This window comes from Rhopalosiphum padi, chromosome 1 (assembly GCF_020882245.1).
Source record: "Rhopalosiphum padi isolate XX-2018 chromosome 1, ASM2088224v1, whole genome shotgun sequence".
NCBI lineage: Eukaryota > Metazoa > Arthropoda > Insecta > Hemiptera > Aphididae > Rhopalosiphum > Rhopalosiphum padi.
In genome coordinates this window covers 42396515-42412679 of record NC_083597.1, presented here as the reverse complement: position 1 = coordinate 42412679, position 16165 = coordinate 42396515, and the positions used below count along the sequence as shown (strand labels likewise).

General features: G+C 27.3%; 3 protein-coding genes across 4 annotated transcripts; 1 reads left to right on the top strand and 2 right to left on the bottom strand.

Moving 5' to 3' along the window:
• Positions 1-1969: 1969 nt before the first annotated feature.
• Positions 1970-10648, bottom strand: LOC132918721 (stress-70 protein, mitochondrial). The gene is made up of 2 exons (XM_060980152.1): positions 10351-10648; positions 1970-4169 (listed from the first exon to the last, which is right to left on the bottom strand). Exon 2 carries the CDS (start codon positions 4138-4140, stop codon positions 2101-2103), a length of 2040 nt encoding a protein of 679 aa, XP_060836135.1. The 5' UTR covers positions 4141-4169; positions 10351-10648; the 3' UTR covers positions 1970-2100.
• On the bottom strand, positions 6995-8527 carry LOC132925809 (ran GTPase-activating protein 1). The gene is made up of 2 exons (XM_060990176.1): positions 7906-8527; positions 6995-7737 (listed from the first exon to the last, which is right to left on the bottom strand). Exons 1-2 carry the CDS (start codon positions 8525-8527, stop codon positions 6995-6997), a joined length of 1365 nt encoding a protein of 454 aa, XP_060846159.1.
• A 490-nt stretch (positions 10649-11138) lies between the features above and the next one.
• Positions 11139-16068, top strand: LOC132918722 (ran-binding protein 3). Of its 2 annotated transcripts, none has more exons than XM_060980153.1 (6): positions 11139-11532; positions 12637-12720; positions 13812-13976; positions 14905-15227; positions 15289-15591; positions 15658-16068. In XM_060980153.1, the coding sequence occupies exons 1-6, from the start codon at positions 11508-11510 to the stop codon at positions 15880-15882; spliced, it is 1125 nt and encodes a 374-aa protein (XP_060836136.1). In that variant the 5' UTR covers positions 11139-11507; the 3' UTR covers positions 15883-16068. The 2 variants fall into 2 exon arrangements, with proteins under 2 accessions (XP_060836136.1, XP_060836137.1); XM_060980154.1 differs by lacking the exon at positions 11139-11532 and adding an exon at positions 11748-11882.
• Positions 16069-16165: the final 97 nt, after the last annotated feature.

Below are 16165 nucleotides of genomic sequence, written 5' to 3'. Positions count from 1 at the left end.
ACATTAAAATGGTATTTATATAAAAATAAATTATTATCAAATATTTTTTTTATTTAATAAAATAATATTTGTGTTTGAAAGATTTTTTTTGTCGATTACATAATTTTTGTTCTAATATTCTATGTATATTTTCCTTACACACAGCTAGAGTTCTATTTCTATAAAATATATACTATATAGTATAGAAGTTTGTGATATAAAGTGGCATATTTGATATTAAACAATCAATGTTTTTACCTACCAAGTACCAACTGTTATACTGTCGGTCGTCAATACAGTATTGAAGTTAATAAGTCGATGCATTTTATTAATCAGTATGCAAGATCAGAAAAAAAAAATGATAATAAAATCTTAAAAAATAAAACTATAGATATTTGAAATTACAAAGACGTGGAACTTGGGGGTGCTTAAGCATCCCCGTAGTCGCGCCACTGGTCTGAGTGTGAAGGCGTCACACCCGTATGTGTTGTCTGTCTTACAAGCAGGTACGCAACATTGCAAATTCACGCTCAGCAGACTAGTTTAGCTCCGTCAGTTTAAAAATTAGAGTGAATCGATCTATTATGAAACTTGATGGTAGAAAATTATCTGTTTGTATGTTGGTGTTTTACGATAGTTCAATATTTTAAAAAGTTATGCGTACATAACACAACGTAAATTAAAAATGCTCATAACTTGCTACAAACACAGATAATTCACTCTAATTTTTAAATTGACGGAGCTAATCGTGATCTGCTGAGCATAAATTTTCTATGTTACGCACTTGTAGAACGGAGAGAACTCTGCCTGACTCTGTTTTAGATACGCGTATCGTATATATTAGATTTTGCGTTTAGTAATTAGTATATATTCCACTCTATTTTCAAAATTAAATTCATCAATGATGTACATACAAATATACAATTTAAAGGTAAGATTTATTACCTAGGGCATTTTGGAGTTTTATTGATATTTTAAACATGAAGCAAGTTGTTTTAAAGATCATTAACTAAATGGTCGATCTCCGAACAAACAACTTTGCAGGTTAATTCATTTTACATAATATTATTGATATGTATATTATAATTCAATTGTCATCCTTATCAAAAGCAAGGCAGTCAAGTTACTGTAAAAAAGTTAATCAAGTTATTAAGTTAATTGAAAATATAAACTAGTTAGGTACACTTATCTTGCTAGTTGATGTTACGGACTTACGATCTAACTTTGTTAATATATTGGTCATTGTACTATGTCATAATTCGTAACTACAAAATTAATTAGGAAATTTACTCCAAAATGGTATATTTAAGACTTTACTGTTATACAATGTTGTTGTATAGAAGTCTACTAAACAGAATGTTTGCACTACAAGTCAACAAATAAGAATATAATTTATGTTCTTACCTTAGTATTGAAATTTGATAGTAGCATATATATTATATTATGTTCCAGACGTTCCAGTTCACGTAATTTTCAATTTTTAAGTTAATAAGATTTTTCTTATTTCATATACAATTTTAATTTTTTAATTTCTCAAGTTCTATCTAGACGAGACTTTTTAATAGTACTGATTAAGAGTTACAACATTTTTCGTGTATAAAATGCGACAGTGTTTATTACATTTTTAATTAAAATTGAAATAGGAATGCTTTCTTTATTTTTTCCATAATTTTTCAAAATAGTACCATAATAGTTATAATCAGAGCCAGATGGAAAGTTATTTGACAATTTATTCAACATCTACAAACATGTTAAATTATTTTTGACACTATCCTTCTTTTCTTAAAAGGATAAGTAAGTGTAACATACATTTAACAAATATTTTATATGAGATTGTGAATATACAAATAAGACTGGCCGAACCAATAAACATATATTAACATTTTGAATTTTATATAATTCAATGTTCAAAAAACTTAAATCAAGTTCTAAATAAAGTTACCATCAGGAGTGCCAATGTCAGTTCATATTAATAAAATAACATATTAAATTATAATTATATATAAAATGTGTATAATTATAATAAAAATATATACAATATTATTTACATACTATGAATAAAAAACAAATAGTAATCGATACTACTACAATTTGGAGACAACTACCTTATTAGAAATTATTTTACTGTTCTTTTTTAGTTTCTTGTTCAGTTGTTTGACCATCTCCACTTTGGTTTTGATTGCCACTATTTTCCTGTTCACGTTTAGCAGCCATTTTTTTGTATGCTACTTCAAACATTTTCAATGATGCTTGTTGTAATTTTTGTGTACTAGCTTTTAATTCTTCAGGATCTTGTTCATTAGCCTGCGCTTGTGCTATTTTTTCTCTAACTTCTTTAATTAGTTCACGAATATTGGTAGCATCTTCTTCAGGTATATGTACCTGGTATTCTGTTAATTTGCTCTCAGTATCATTAACAATTGAATCGGCTTGATTAAGAGCTTCAACACGGTCTTTTTTAACTTGATCTTGTTGGGCATATTGTTCAGCATTCTTCACCATATTTTCTATTTCATCCTTACTTAGACCACCAGAAGATTGGATTGATATTTGTTGTTCACGACCAGTACCCTTGTCACGAGCAGAAACATGAACTATACCGTTAGCATCAATATCAAATGTGACTTCTATTTGTGGAACACCTCGAGGTGCAGGTGGAATTCCAACCAATGAAAATTGGCCGAGGGGTTTATTATCAGCAGCAATTGCTCTCTCTCCTTGGAACACTTTAATCTCTACTTGAGTCTGAGAGTCAGCAGCTGTAGAGAAAACTTGACTTTTCTTGGTTGGAATGGTTGTATTACGAGAGATGAGACTAGTAAATACTCCTCCCATTGTTTCAATACCAAGAGATAAGGGAGTAACATCAAGCAAAAGCACATCTGTAACACTTCCAGACAGCACTCCACCTTGAATTGCAGCTCCGACAGCAACAGCTTCATCTGGATTTACTGCTTTACTAGGTTGTTTTCCAAATATTTCCTGTACCAATGACTGTACTTTAGGCATTCGAGTCATTCCACCAACCAACAATACGTCAGAAATATCAGAAAGTTTTATCTCAGCATCCTTGACAGCTTTTTGACATGGTCCTGTCGTTCTTTTAATCAAATCACCAACTAGTCCTTCAAATTTGGCTCTAGTTAATTTCAAGTTTAAATGCTTTGGGCCAGAGCTATCAACAGTTATGTATGGTAAATTGATGTCAGTTTGTAAAGAAGAGGATAATTCAACTTTTGCCTTTTCGGCAGCCTCTTTTACACGTTGTAAAGCCATAGCATCTTTATTTAAATCAACACCTTGCTCTTTTTTGAATTCAGATATTAAATAATTAACCAATAAATTATCGAAATCTTCTCCTCCGAGTAAGGTATCTCCATTAGTCGATTTGACCTCAAATACACCTTTTTGAATTTCCAGAATAGAAACATCAAAAGTACCACCACCTAAATCATAAACAGCAATAAGCTTATCACTATCTTTCTCCATACCATATGCTAACGCAGCAGCAGTAGGTTCATTAATAACACGCAAGACATTGAGTCCTGCAATTTGTCCAGCGTCCTTAGTAGCTTGTCTTTGGGAGTCATTGAAATATGCTGGAACAGTAATTACAGCATTTTTAACATTTGTTCCTAAGAAAGAATCAGCTGTTTCTTTCATTTTAATCAAGACAAATGCTCCTATTTGACTAGGGGAGTACATTTTGCCATCTGAACCTTGCACCCAAGCATCTCCATTAGTAGCTTTTACAATTTTAAATGTCAAATTTTTTAAGTCCTTTTGAATTTCAGGGTCATCATAACGACGGCCAATTAGCCTTTTAGTAGCATAAAAAGTATTTTGGGTATTAGTTACAGCTTGTCTTTTGGCAGGAGTACCAGCTAATCTTTCTCCATCTTTAGTGAAAGCTACTACTGAAGGTGTAGTCCTTGAACCTTCAGAGTTTTCAATAACTCTGGGTTGTTTTCCTTCCATAACAGCCACACAAGAATTGGTTGTGCCAAGATCAATTCCGATAACATGACCTTGGACACCTTTAGATGACGACTGCCGAGTTTGAAATGGACTAAGACATAAAGCTTTAGATATTAAATCTTGTTTAACAAGAAGAGACTGCTCTGCAGCTCGACGTGCAACATATTTAGCGGCGCTCAACATTGTGATGTGATCTTAAGTTCTACAATAATCTGTAAAATAATAAGTTAAACAATAATATTAATTTAAAAAGTCACATATATATATTTTATTTCTTATTAATAAAATAAATATAAGTATAATATTATATAAATATAGACAGGATCAGTCACAAAAAGAAAGTGGAAAAATAACTATAACCAAAGGAATCATTAGCTATAATAATTGTAATGGGAAAGGAACATCAAAAATAGGTGAATTAGCAACTTGTAACACCCGAACAAGTTTTATATTAAAAATAATAATAATGGTAATTAAATCATAAATTATAAAATTCAAATGGTAATTCTAATTGTCTATACCATAAATTATTATTTTAAATGTAATCAAATGACATCAGAAAAAAATAGCAGCCAGTTGATGTTTCATCACAAATGAAAATTTCAAACGGTAATTCCAACATTATCATAAGAATAATAATTAAGTATACTATAATTTGTATCATATGCACTAAATGAAACAATACTAGATGTTAATTAATTTACCTAAGATTTAAAATATGCCTAATACAAACAGAATCATATCTATTAAAAATCAGATATTAATATAGCAGCCAGTTGATATTTCATCACAAATGAAAATTTCAAACGGTAATTCCAACATTATCATCATTATGAATACTTAAGCTTTAAAGTACGTTTAATACAATTATTCAAATATAAATCAGATATAAATAGCAGCCAGTTGATGTTTCATCATAAATGAAAATTTCAAACGGTAATTCCAACATTATCATCATTGTGAATACTTAAGCTTTAAAGTACGTTTAATACAATTATTCAAATATAAATCAGATATAAATAGCAGCCAGTTGATGTTTCATCATAAATGAAAATTTCAAACGGTAATTCCAACATTATCATCATTGTGAATACTTAAGCTTTAAAGTACGTCTAATACAATTATTCATATATAAATCAGATATAAATAGCAGCCAGTTGATATTTCATCATAAATGAAAATTTCAAACGGTAATTCCAACACTATCATCATTGTGAATACTTAACGAGTTTGTTTAAAGTATGTTTAATACAATTATTCAAATATAAATCAGATATAATAGCAGCCAGTTGATATTTCATCATAAATGAAAATTTCAAACGGTAATTCCAACATTATCATCATAAGGGAACACTTATGTTTTAAAGTATGTTTAATACAATCATTTAAACAGAAATCAGATATAAATAGCAGCCAGTTGATGTTTCATCATAAATGAAAATTTCAAACGGTAATTCCAACATTATCATCATTGTGAATACTTAAGCTTTAAAGTACGTCTAATACAATTATTCATATATAAATCAGATATAAATAGCAGCCAGTTGATATTTCATCATAAATGAAAATTTCAAACGGTAATTCCAACATTATCATCATTGTGAACACTTATGTTTTAAAGTATGTTTAATACAATCATTTAAACAGAAATCAGATATAAATAGCAGCCAGTTGATGTTTCATCATAAATGAAAATTTCAAACGGTAATTCCAACAGTATCATCATAATCATAAAAATAATAGTTAAGTAAATTATAATTAGTATTATAGGCATTAAATAAAACTATACTAGATGTAAATATAGCAACTTGTGTCATTTTGAAAAATTAATTCAATATTACCTATAGTTTTTAAAATATGTCTAATAGCAATAGAACCATTATCTATTAAAAATCAGATATTAATATTGCAGCCAGTTGACATTTCATCATAAATGAAAATTTCAAACGGTAATTCCAACAATATCATCATTAACAATAAGTTAAGGACAAAGGAGTTTTTTTACAGTATAATTAAAATAAAATGGACAGTAAACTATAATATGTACATACTAGAGTATTTACAAAATGTTTTTTTTCGGTCTATTTATTAAAGGATATTATTTATTTAGATTAATTAATTGCAAATATAATAGGTATGTTAAGAGTAGGTATGTGAACTAGGATATAATTATTTTATCCATTTGTCATTTTATATTTTATAGAAAATATTTAGATTTACTTCTTAAGAAAACCAAACTATGAATTATATTATTTTATACAAATTATCGGCTTTTTTTTATCAATAGGAAATAAGTTTATTGCAGTATACCTATTAACTATCAGAATAGTTACCTAATCATAGTTAGAATTATAAAACCTTATTTTTAACTTAAAAAAACATCTTTATTGTAGTAATACATAGTATACTAGAAGAAGAATATATAAAATATAAGTTCTTTTAGTATTGATGTTATTAAAAATTAGTTACCTATTATCAAGTATTTATCATCTATATTTATTAAATAAAGAAATTATTCACTAGTTAAAAGACATATTAATAATCTTTATTTATTTTTAAATCTTAACAAACCTAAACTATATTTTATAAATATAGATCTTTACATAAAAGAAAATTAGCTATACAAAATAAATGTCATATTAAAAAAGTATAATACATAAAAATAAAAAAATAGGTTTGATAATGTTAAGTCTTTAAGAGTATTAGTATTAAGCTGAGTAAATTTGAATTCTTAAACTTCTGATCAATACATTTTTTGATTATAGTATAAAGGTTAACAAAGTGATAATTAACAATACAATTTACAAATGTCGCTCAACATGATTAAACCACAGAATAAGGTTAAACAATATTTAAGCACAAAATTAATAATAATAAAAAAAAATAATAATAATAAAATATATTATATATTCAATATCCTAATGAAAACTAAATAAATTCTTAAATTGAAAAAAAAAATGAACTGAATTATATAAAAAAATATATATTCTAGATTATTGAATGCCATTTCTAATGTACTAAGAGGACAGTTTACAAATTATTGAAATGAATATTTTTTTTTTAACATAAAGCTTAAAACACATTGAGATGGTTCAGGAATAACATTTTTATTTTCAACAGCTATTTTTAGAACTTCTAAACATCTACCAACATCTTTTCGTAATTGGAATTTTTTGTCTTCACTTTTAATTAATCCATGTTTTACTAACAACAAATTTGTTAAGTCAACAAACTTTAATTCCTTGGTGGCATTAGTATAAGCTGTTTTATACAATTCAAAACATTTATCCAATGTATCTTTATCATCTGCATTTTGATAACGACCAGCAATATCCATTAGTTGATCAACTAATATTTCAAAACTAACAATATCCGTGGAATTTTTTACTAATTTAACCTCACCAACAGCCATATCTTTCATTAAATCAGCAGTTTTATCGGCATAAGAAGTAGAAATATCACCATCTTCAGTATCAGTATCAGTTGAACTTTCTTCAGCTTCATCATTATCATCTTCTTCATCAGAAGAACATTCACCTTCATCACCGCTGAATGATCCCAGAGTTTCGTCTTTGTTGGATTCTTTTAGTGTATTTGAAATTATGTCAATAGTTTCCATTCCAAACCTATTGCCATTAATATTATACTCTTTCAAGTTTATTTTGTTACATAGTACCTTTGTTAATATAATCCCACTTTCACCATTGATTTCATTATAACTTACATCCAAATTTTCAAGAGATTCATGAACATTTAAAGCTTCTGCAATTGCTAAAGCACCTTTAGATTTTATTAAACAATCAGCAATATTCAAATGTTTGAGATTTTTTAATTTTGGCAAAACATTGGCTAATGCTTCTGCTCCTAACACAGTTAGTAAATTATCTTGAACATCCAACACTTTTAACTTTGGATTTTGTAGTAAGCTCTTAGATAGTGCTAATATACCTTTGCAATAAATCCCATTTTGAGGGATTGTTATTTCTTCCATAGTTTTAACAAGACTGAAGAATTGAGACAAAGCGATAATACCGTCATTTTCTAACCTGTTTCTACCAGCTACTAGTACTTTAAGTTTAAATGGAGTACCAGCCATGGTACTAGCATTATAATTATCAATCAATGCTTTTGCAAGCATTTTAGCTCCACCAATTCCTAATCCATTGTTCATTAAACGTAATGTATGTAATTCATAACACACAGGTGAATTCAATAGTTTAACTAAGCCTTGCATGCCAATTGGTCCAAAAGCATTATTACTTAAATCAAGTTCAGATAAACGTACATTCGCTGTTAATAAACCAGCTGATAAATGTTCTAGAACTATTGGTATTTCAGATTTGAGTCGTCCAGTAAACATATCTTGCCATAATGCATGTTTAAGATGAGACCCATGTTTAGCAAGAGCATGACCAATTTCTTTAGCAGCATCAATTCCTAAAGTATTTCCTTGAAGATTGAAAAAAACCAGGCACGGACATTTTTCAATTGCTGAAACTATAGTTTTGGCGTCTTCAGCAGAATTGAGTGAAAGAGATTGATCAGCAAAACTTAAGCCCTTGTCTTCCATCTTTTAATTAGATTTGAATTGCAACAAAATGAAAAGATTTGTTGTCAACTAAATGGTTTTTGATTGTAGTTTTTATATAATCTGAAACGTACCAATGTCCTAAGTTGGTCGTTTGTAAATGTAAACAAAAATACAAAAAGCTAATAACCCAAGATTTTATTGAATGTGCAATGAAATATTTAAGCTGATTGTAAGTAATCGAAATAATTGATTACTTAAAAATCACTAGGTACTTGAAAATAGAAAATGCATGTACAAGCGGATAGATAAAAAAGGTCTGGAACCTTAAACTTAATAAAAATACTAGTTGCAGTAGCTTTATTATTTATTTGAATTAGAAATTAAATCATTAAGTATATACAATATTATACAAATAATTATAAGATAGGTATAACCATAAGAAAAAAAGTTTTTATAAGTATTTCATCACAATATGTTAAAATTTATAATAGGTCAACTACAAGCTAATATATTTTGTAGATTTGAGTTTCAATCCCATTTTCAGTTTTATATTTAATTACCAATATTTTAATGTACCTTAAATAATTATTATCTATTCAATTTCTATAATTAAATAGTCCTTATATATATTATAGTTTAATTAGAAAAATTTACAAATTAGTTAACTCAAGATTATTGGAATAATAAAATAAGTAAGTTTGGATAAAAATAAAATACTTATTTATAATAGACAATGGAAAAACAACATCAACAATATAAAATTGTATTGTTTTTATCATGTACATACTAATTGAATTCATATACATATTTTTTTTTAAATGGTAATTTTAACTATCATTCAAATTCAATAATATGGATGTACAATATAAGTGTACTCCATAATATACAACAATTATCATATCTATAGAAGTTTATTAATTTTATTGTAGTTATGAACTTGATTTATACTAGTTTTTAGCAGAAGACAGGTTTCTTTCTTTATCACTTTATTCCGGCTTATGAGAGAATGCATTTGTTTAGCGCATGAAGACAGATGCCAATGTTATAAGTATGTGAAATTTATGAGGGATACGCGAGATTAGAGTAAGTTTGGTTACTGCCCAAATATCCTCTTTTAGGCCAGAGTATAAAGATAGATAAGAAGTTTAAAAAACAAATTAGTAATAGGTAGGCATTTAATTATGTATACGCATTTATTACACAATGAGTACCAAGTTAAAAAATGAGATTTGCATATAACTACTGAAAACAGTTTTAATTATTATTCAAACTAGCATACATAATACAATATTTTATTACAGAGTACCTAGAAAATGAGTGAAATAGTTATTAATTTATTTAAAAAAATGTTTCTGGTTAAGATATTTAAATAGTTGACAACAATTAGGTACCTACCTAAAATTTAAAAACGGGGAACTAAAATCCTAACCTCAATTCATAAACAATTTGAATTTCGTATGGACTACAGACTTCAACATCTAACGTTTTAAGAAGGTTACGCAATACTATTTTTCGAGTAAAATTAGCATGAAATCTGATAAAAAAAAAAAAACCAGTGACCAACAGTGAATATAAAAGTAGCGGGAGAGGAAACGTGGTGCGGTCAATCCGTGCCCGGCATGGAAACCGGCATGAGTGCATTCAAAGCTCTACTGTATGAAACAGTACAAACATTATTTAAGTAATAATTATATTTTTTTTAATAGAATCGAGAGTAATTTTTGGTAGGAACGGTGTCACTATAATACATTACCATTTTTTATTCTATCAATGGCCTATTCGGCCATTAAAACGTTCAATTAAAAATCTCAAGGTTTCTATTTGTAATGACACATTTTTTTAATTGATTTAATATAGCTCACCTTTGGTAGAAAACCTGAGGAGATCGATTGGAAGTCGTGTAGTACAATGAAGCCTCTGGAACGTTCTAGAAGCACCAGAACAAACACGTTGTGGAACACGGGCAATGCACTAGTTTACGTTCAACGCGGTTTCACGGAAATGGCTCCTAGTTCGTCCTTAGTCAGCGCTCAGCGGCAATGGGGCGGCGCTCGCAAGGTGGTGCAATAGGGAGGCAATTATTGTAGAGGTAATGGAAAAGAACCGGCTGTCGAGTGTGACCAACCATCCAATAGTTAATTCTCGCAAAGCTGCGGTCAGAAAAGCGTTTCAATTTTTGGTATTGCAGTCTATGATTTTCAATAAACATTCTAGATTGAATTAAAAAATTTTGCAAATCCACATTTGTCATGATTGAAGTGTTTTTATACGTTGTTGAATTTTGGCACATAGATATTAATATATAATATATGTATCATGTATGTTTTACTCAAATGTCGAAAAAAAATGTCCGGCCTAGTTTTTTTTAATGTGGCAGCACTGTTCTTGTCGTTGAACATCAATTCTGATTTTTTTAGCGTCTCTGACGATTATGTTCTCTGTGGTCTAAAATATCAAGTAAATGGTAATGGTAATAAGCAATATTATTATTAATTTTTATTATACTTATCTATGGTGACTTCCGTTGTTTACCTCTAAGCGTCAAGCGTTTTCCCAAATTTTGTAATTTTTTTTATTATTTTACCAATATTTTAATGATTTCAGTCACACTGGGATAATTAGACAAAATATAATTTGTTATTTTTGTAAGAATAATCATGAGCATAACGCGGTTTTTATCGAACCGTAAAGTGTAGTTGTATACTATTTCATTTCGCTAATCAGCTGTTTCTCAACGTTTTTGTCCAGGACCATAGGTTACACTTGTGCTCTGATAAAACTTTCATAATACAAATAATTTGTTGTACTCATGTTCGTGTAATGATTTTCTGTTGATTAATTAAAATTGGTATATCCGTATTGTGAATCTGCTTAAATTAGTCATATTATTAAAAATTTTATACCTAGCATTATGTTCCTATTCTATAGTTTGTTTTTTTTATCTTTATAAATTGTAGGTAAATAATAATTTACTGTGGAGATTTCCGGTATATTTTATAGTTGGTAAGCTCACAAAAACATGACTGAACAAGTAGAAGTTAAAGGTAAGTAACTGCAGCAAACAATTTATATATTATATATTTAACAAATTGATCTGTATATCTGACATATCTTTTACACATCTGTTTTTTTTTTATCAAATTTATATAAAATAGTTAATTCAATAATCTATACATTTGATAATGGCACCTTGTTGGTATATTAATGTTGTGTAATAGAGACTATCAATATTTTTCCATATATTTACAATAAAAAATAAATATGTTTATATAGGAATAGTTAATATGATTTATTTTAAGTATTTTCATCGATTTTCTTTTCTTTTTACTGAATTATATAAATGTGTTTATTATTTCTATAAATCAGTTTTATGGCCTATCTGTGATGTTATGTAGTAAGTTTTGATTAAAATACTATAAAACATAAACATAACGAGACATTTTAATGACACAATTCTATTTTGTAGATAGTGAATTAGTCATTCAATTTTATTTTTAACTAAGAGTTTTAACCTTAAAGTACTTTACAATAAATACAATATATAAAACTTATTATGGTTTTTATTCGTTCACTTAGTTTAGATATTCTTCAAGGAATATAATATTTAATTTTTGTTTCTCTTGAAATATTTAAAAAAACATATTACAGTTATAATAAATCCCATAATTTTAAATCTAATAGAAAACTTATTTTTACAATAATTAAGTAAATTTAAGTACAATAAAAGTAGATTATTTTTTTGCATTAGTTATTTTATTAAGTATATTAATTATTAAATATTATGGATCTAAAAATATTTATTTTATTACCTGATAAATAGTTTTATTCAAATAACAATGTAAGTATAATACTATATACTTATTATTGTAATATTTTAGTTGCATTCTAAATATTGCATAAAAAATGTATTAGCATTTAAATAAATGCGTCATATAAATACTCATAAATGTTTTTAAATTAGTTAAAATATATTTTATGCATATAAATTAATAATATATTTAATTTAATCTGTTAATTAATATTTAATATATTTCATTAATTTTGTCATTAGTTTATTGTATAAATTGTAATTGTATTTATATTTTAGGCATCTAGCATACTGTATGAAAGTGTATAAATAATAATTATTTTAATTTTAAATGTTTCAGAAAATCTATTAAATAGTGATCATGAAACACCAGAAAGAGTGGTTAAGCCTTCTACATCAATACCAAGATATCAACACAAATCAGGTAAATAATATTAGTTGTGTAAAAATTTTTTTTTAGTTTTGTTTAATATAGTTCTTGTTGAGGTATGTTGTATGATGCATTTAAACATAAACCATAAACAATTTAATTATAAAATATTGAGACATTTCTTCATCTTCCTGTAATCAATCCTACAAATTTTCCACATTTCCTTGTTTTTTACCTTTATTTACCAATTATCCATGTTTTATTGCTTTAAAGTATTATACAATCATTGCCAGATAGATTGACACGATGGTTGCTGCGCTTTTAGTAGGTGTAGTCCAATTTAGCCGTGGTGTGTTTATAGATGTCATTATTATTTTATTATTATTATTAATTAATACAATTTATAATATATATATTTTTTTTAATAAAAGAATATTACTAAAATACTTGGTTTTAAATTAATAATGTAAAATTAGTTTTAAATTTTTTTGTGACAATTGTTGGTTTATATATATATTTTTGATAATAATATTCAAGTATGGAGTACCCCTAGGTTTTTTGTTATCGCTACTGCCATGTCAATGTATCTGACAACGACTGTACTCTTGTGATATATTTTTTAAGATTTTTTCTGATATTTCTTGATGTAAAGAGTACCATTTTTTATTGGGCACTCTTATTATTTCATTTTTACTTCTCTTCCATCTGTTCTTTTGATAATACCCAAGTATGTAAATTCTTCTAAATTTTCTATTATTAGGTTTTCTCATAGATGTTTATTATATTCATGTACTGGCATTATTATACCTACTACACAAAAGAACTATTAATCATTTTCATATTTAGTTTAATAAACTTTGTTTTTTCTATAGTTCCTAAAAAAAAAAATTAATTTAAAAAATGTATATATTGCTTTACAAAGTTAATGGGTATTGCCAGCTGTTTAAGGTATATAACTAAGCTATAAGCACTTTTATGTAAGGTTAAAATTTATTTATAATAACTGTTTAATTGAAGTTTAATCAACCTAACAATATTTAAATTTGTGTTATCTAAAATATATAAGCATTAAAAGTACTTATTGTATTAAATTACATTTGTATGATTTAAGATATTTATATAATTTTTATTTTACTATTTTGTAGATAACCAGACAAGCAGTCCAATGTTTTTACGCCCATCATTATTGCCATCTTCATCATCATTTGCTTTTGAAATGGGTCAAAGAAAACCAGATACTCCAAGACCTACATCTAAGTCATTTTGTTTAAATCCATCTAGATTAAGTTTAAACCCATCTACATCTACTCGTAAGTTGGTCATTTTATTTTTAAATAATGGCCCCAATTAATAATTATTGTTGTTGGGTTTTATAATGAGAATTTTAGTAGCTTCAAAATAATTTATTCAGAATTATATGTTCATGTCATAGATGCATAAATATAATATAGTATGTGGTATTGGAAATTTACTTGTTTAATGTAGACATGGTTGATTCTAGGTCAATATTATAGATGATTAATTTACTATACAATTTATAATTGAAAATATCATATATGTTCTACTCTTGAGCTTTTTTCAATGTCTTTCTTTGAAAGTAAAATATAAATACTAAAATTATTTTTTCACTAACATTGATCAAGAATTGTAGATATCTGTATATTTTTTTTTTTTTTGCTACCATTAAAACATTTTTTATTAGATATTTTTCTATTATAACAGAAATAATACATTTTTCATGGTAATATATTTTTTGTTGTTTGAATAAACATTAAGAGGACGCTACACCTAAAGTGAAACGTATACAACGGCCGAGAGAAAGCGCTGTTAAGTGTTTTCGCGATCCGCAAGCGCGCGGCGTTTAAGTCACACCTACTATTCGCATTCGGCGGTCGGCCGATGAGTTCTCGTTCGGGAACACTGTTTCATTATTCTATGATCGTTCGTCTAAGACACTTAGCGTCAATATAAAATTCATAAACGTAAATGCGGCCGTAATATTTTAAATATCCGCGCGTGGCATGTACCTATGAACTAACGTTTACAATGTAAGCCACTGCTTACCTAAATATATTTAACAGTACATAGATCATAAAAACTGTATTATAATATAGCTTGATTTGTATTTATTGAATTATTACTTATTCAAATATAATACCAATAGTAAAGTATTAACTGAAAATATTTTATTTTAAATGTTCTATTAAAATAAATATTTTGTTCTTTTATAAACCACAGCAAAAACTTCAAGTTCTTCCAATCAAAATGATACAAATACTGAAGAACCACAGCCTAAAAAAGATGTACCTGTTCCATCACCGCCAGCTATATTTGGTGCTGTTATTACCAAAAATCGCACACAAAAACCTGATGAAATTTCATTGGCTAGTGGCTTTGTATTTGGTCAAAATCTTCATGAACGTGTTGAATTAAATAAAGAAGCTGATTCAACTTCAGAAGATGATAAAAAACCTAATGATACTCAAGAAGCTGAAGTTTCATCATCTTCAAATGTTATTTCCCCATCATTTGGCAATCTTAAAAATGATGAACCTGACGAAGTATTCTTATATAAATATAATTTATTGTGTACAATATTAACTATTTTATTTTTTATTTTAGAATGGCAGATTGGATGAATCTGTAGAAGAATCTAAAAGAAAATTGGTAGAAGCTGCTAAAGAATATGAAGAATCACGTGCAACTAAAAGAAAATATGAAGAAGTTGATTGTATGACTGGAGAAGAAAATGATGTAAACGTATTCCAGTTAAATATATGTAAACTCTATGTGTATGATAATGCTAAATCCAACTGGGTGGAAAAAGGACGTGGACAATTACGTGTAAATGATATGGATGGAGGACAGTCATCAAGAGTAGTTATGAGAAGCAATGGAAACCTTAAAGTTATTTTGAACACTAAGGTATTATTTTGAATTTATTAAATTGTTAGGTATGGTGCTTATTTATTTTATTAAATATCTTTTTAGATTTGGGCTGACATGAAAGTTGAAAAAGTTAGTGAAAAAAGTGTTAGGCTCACTGCATTTGAAGAAGATTCAATTAAAGTATTTCTTGTACTTGGACCTGCAAAAAGTATTGATGAATTTATAAATGTATTACTGACGCGTGTAGAAAGACATAAGGAAGCAGATAGAAAGAGAAATCCATCTACCATCAATGATGAAGATTCATTAGAGGGTACACTTGTATAATATGCTGATAATAATTTGTTTTATCATAAATATCAATACAAATTATATTTATGATAAAAAATATTTTATTTCAGTTTTTTTCCACAAAATATAATATGTTGTATTTATATATAAGAATAATTCATTTATAAACAATCATCAATTTCGTATACCAGAAAAAAATATACTAAAAGTATTGTTAATAACTTTTATGATATTATTTATTTTCTGCTTTATTTGCTCAAGTTCTAATTAGTTAGAACTATTAACCAGTTGTTACATTGTTTAATGTGGTTGAAAATGT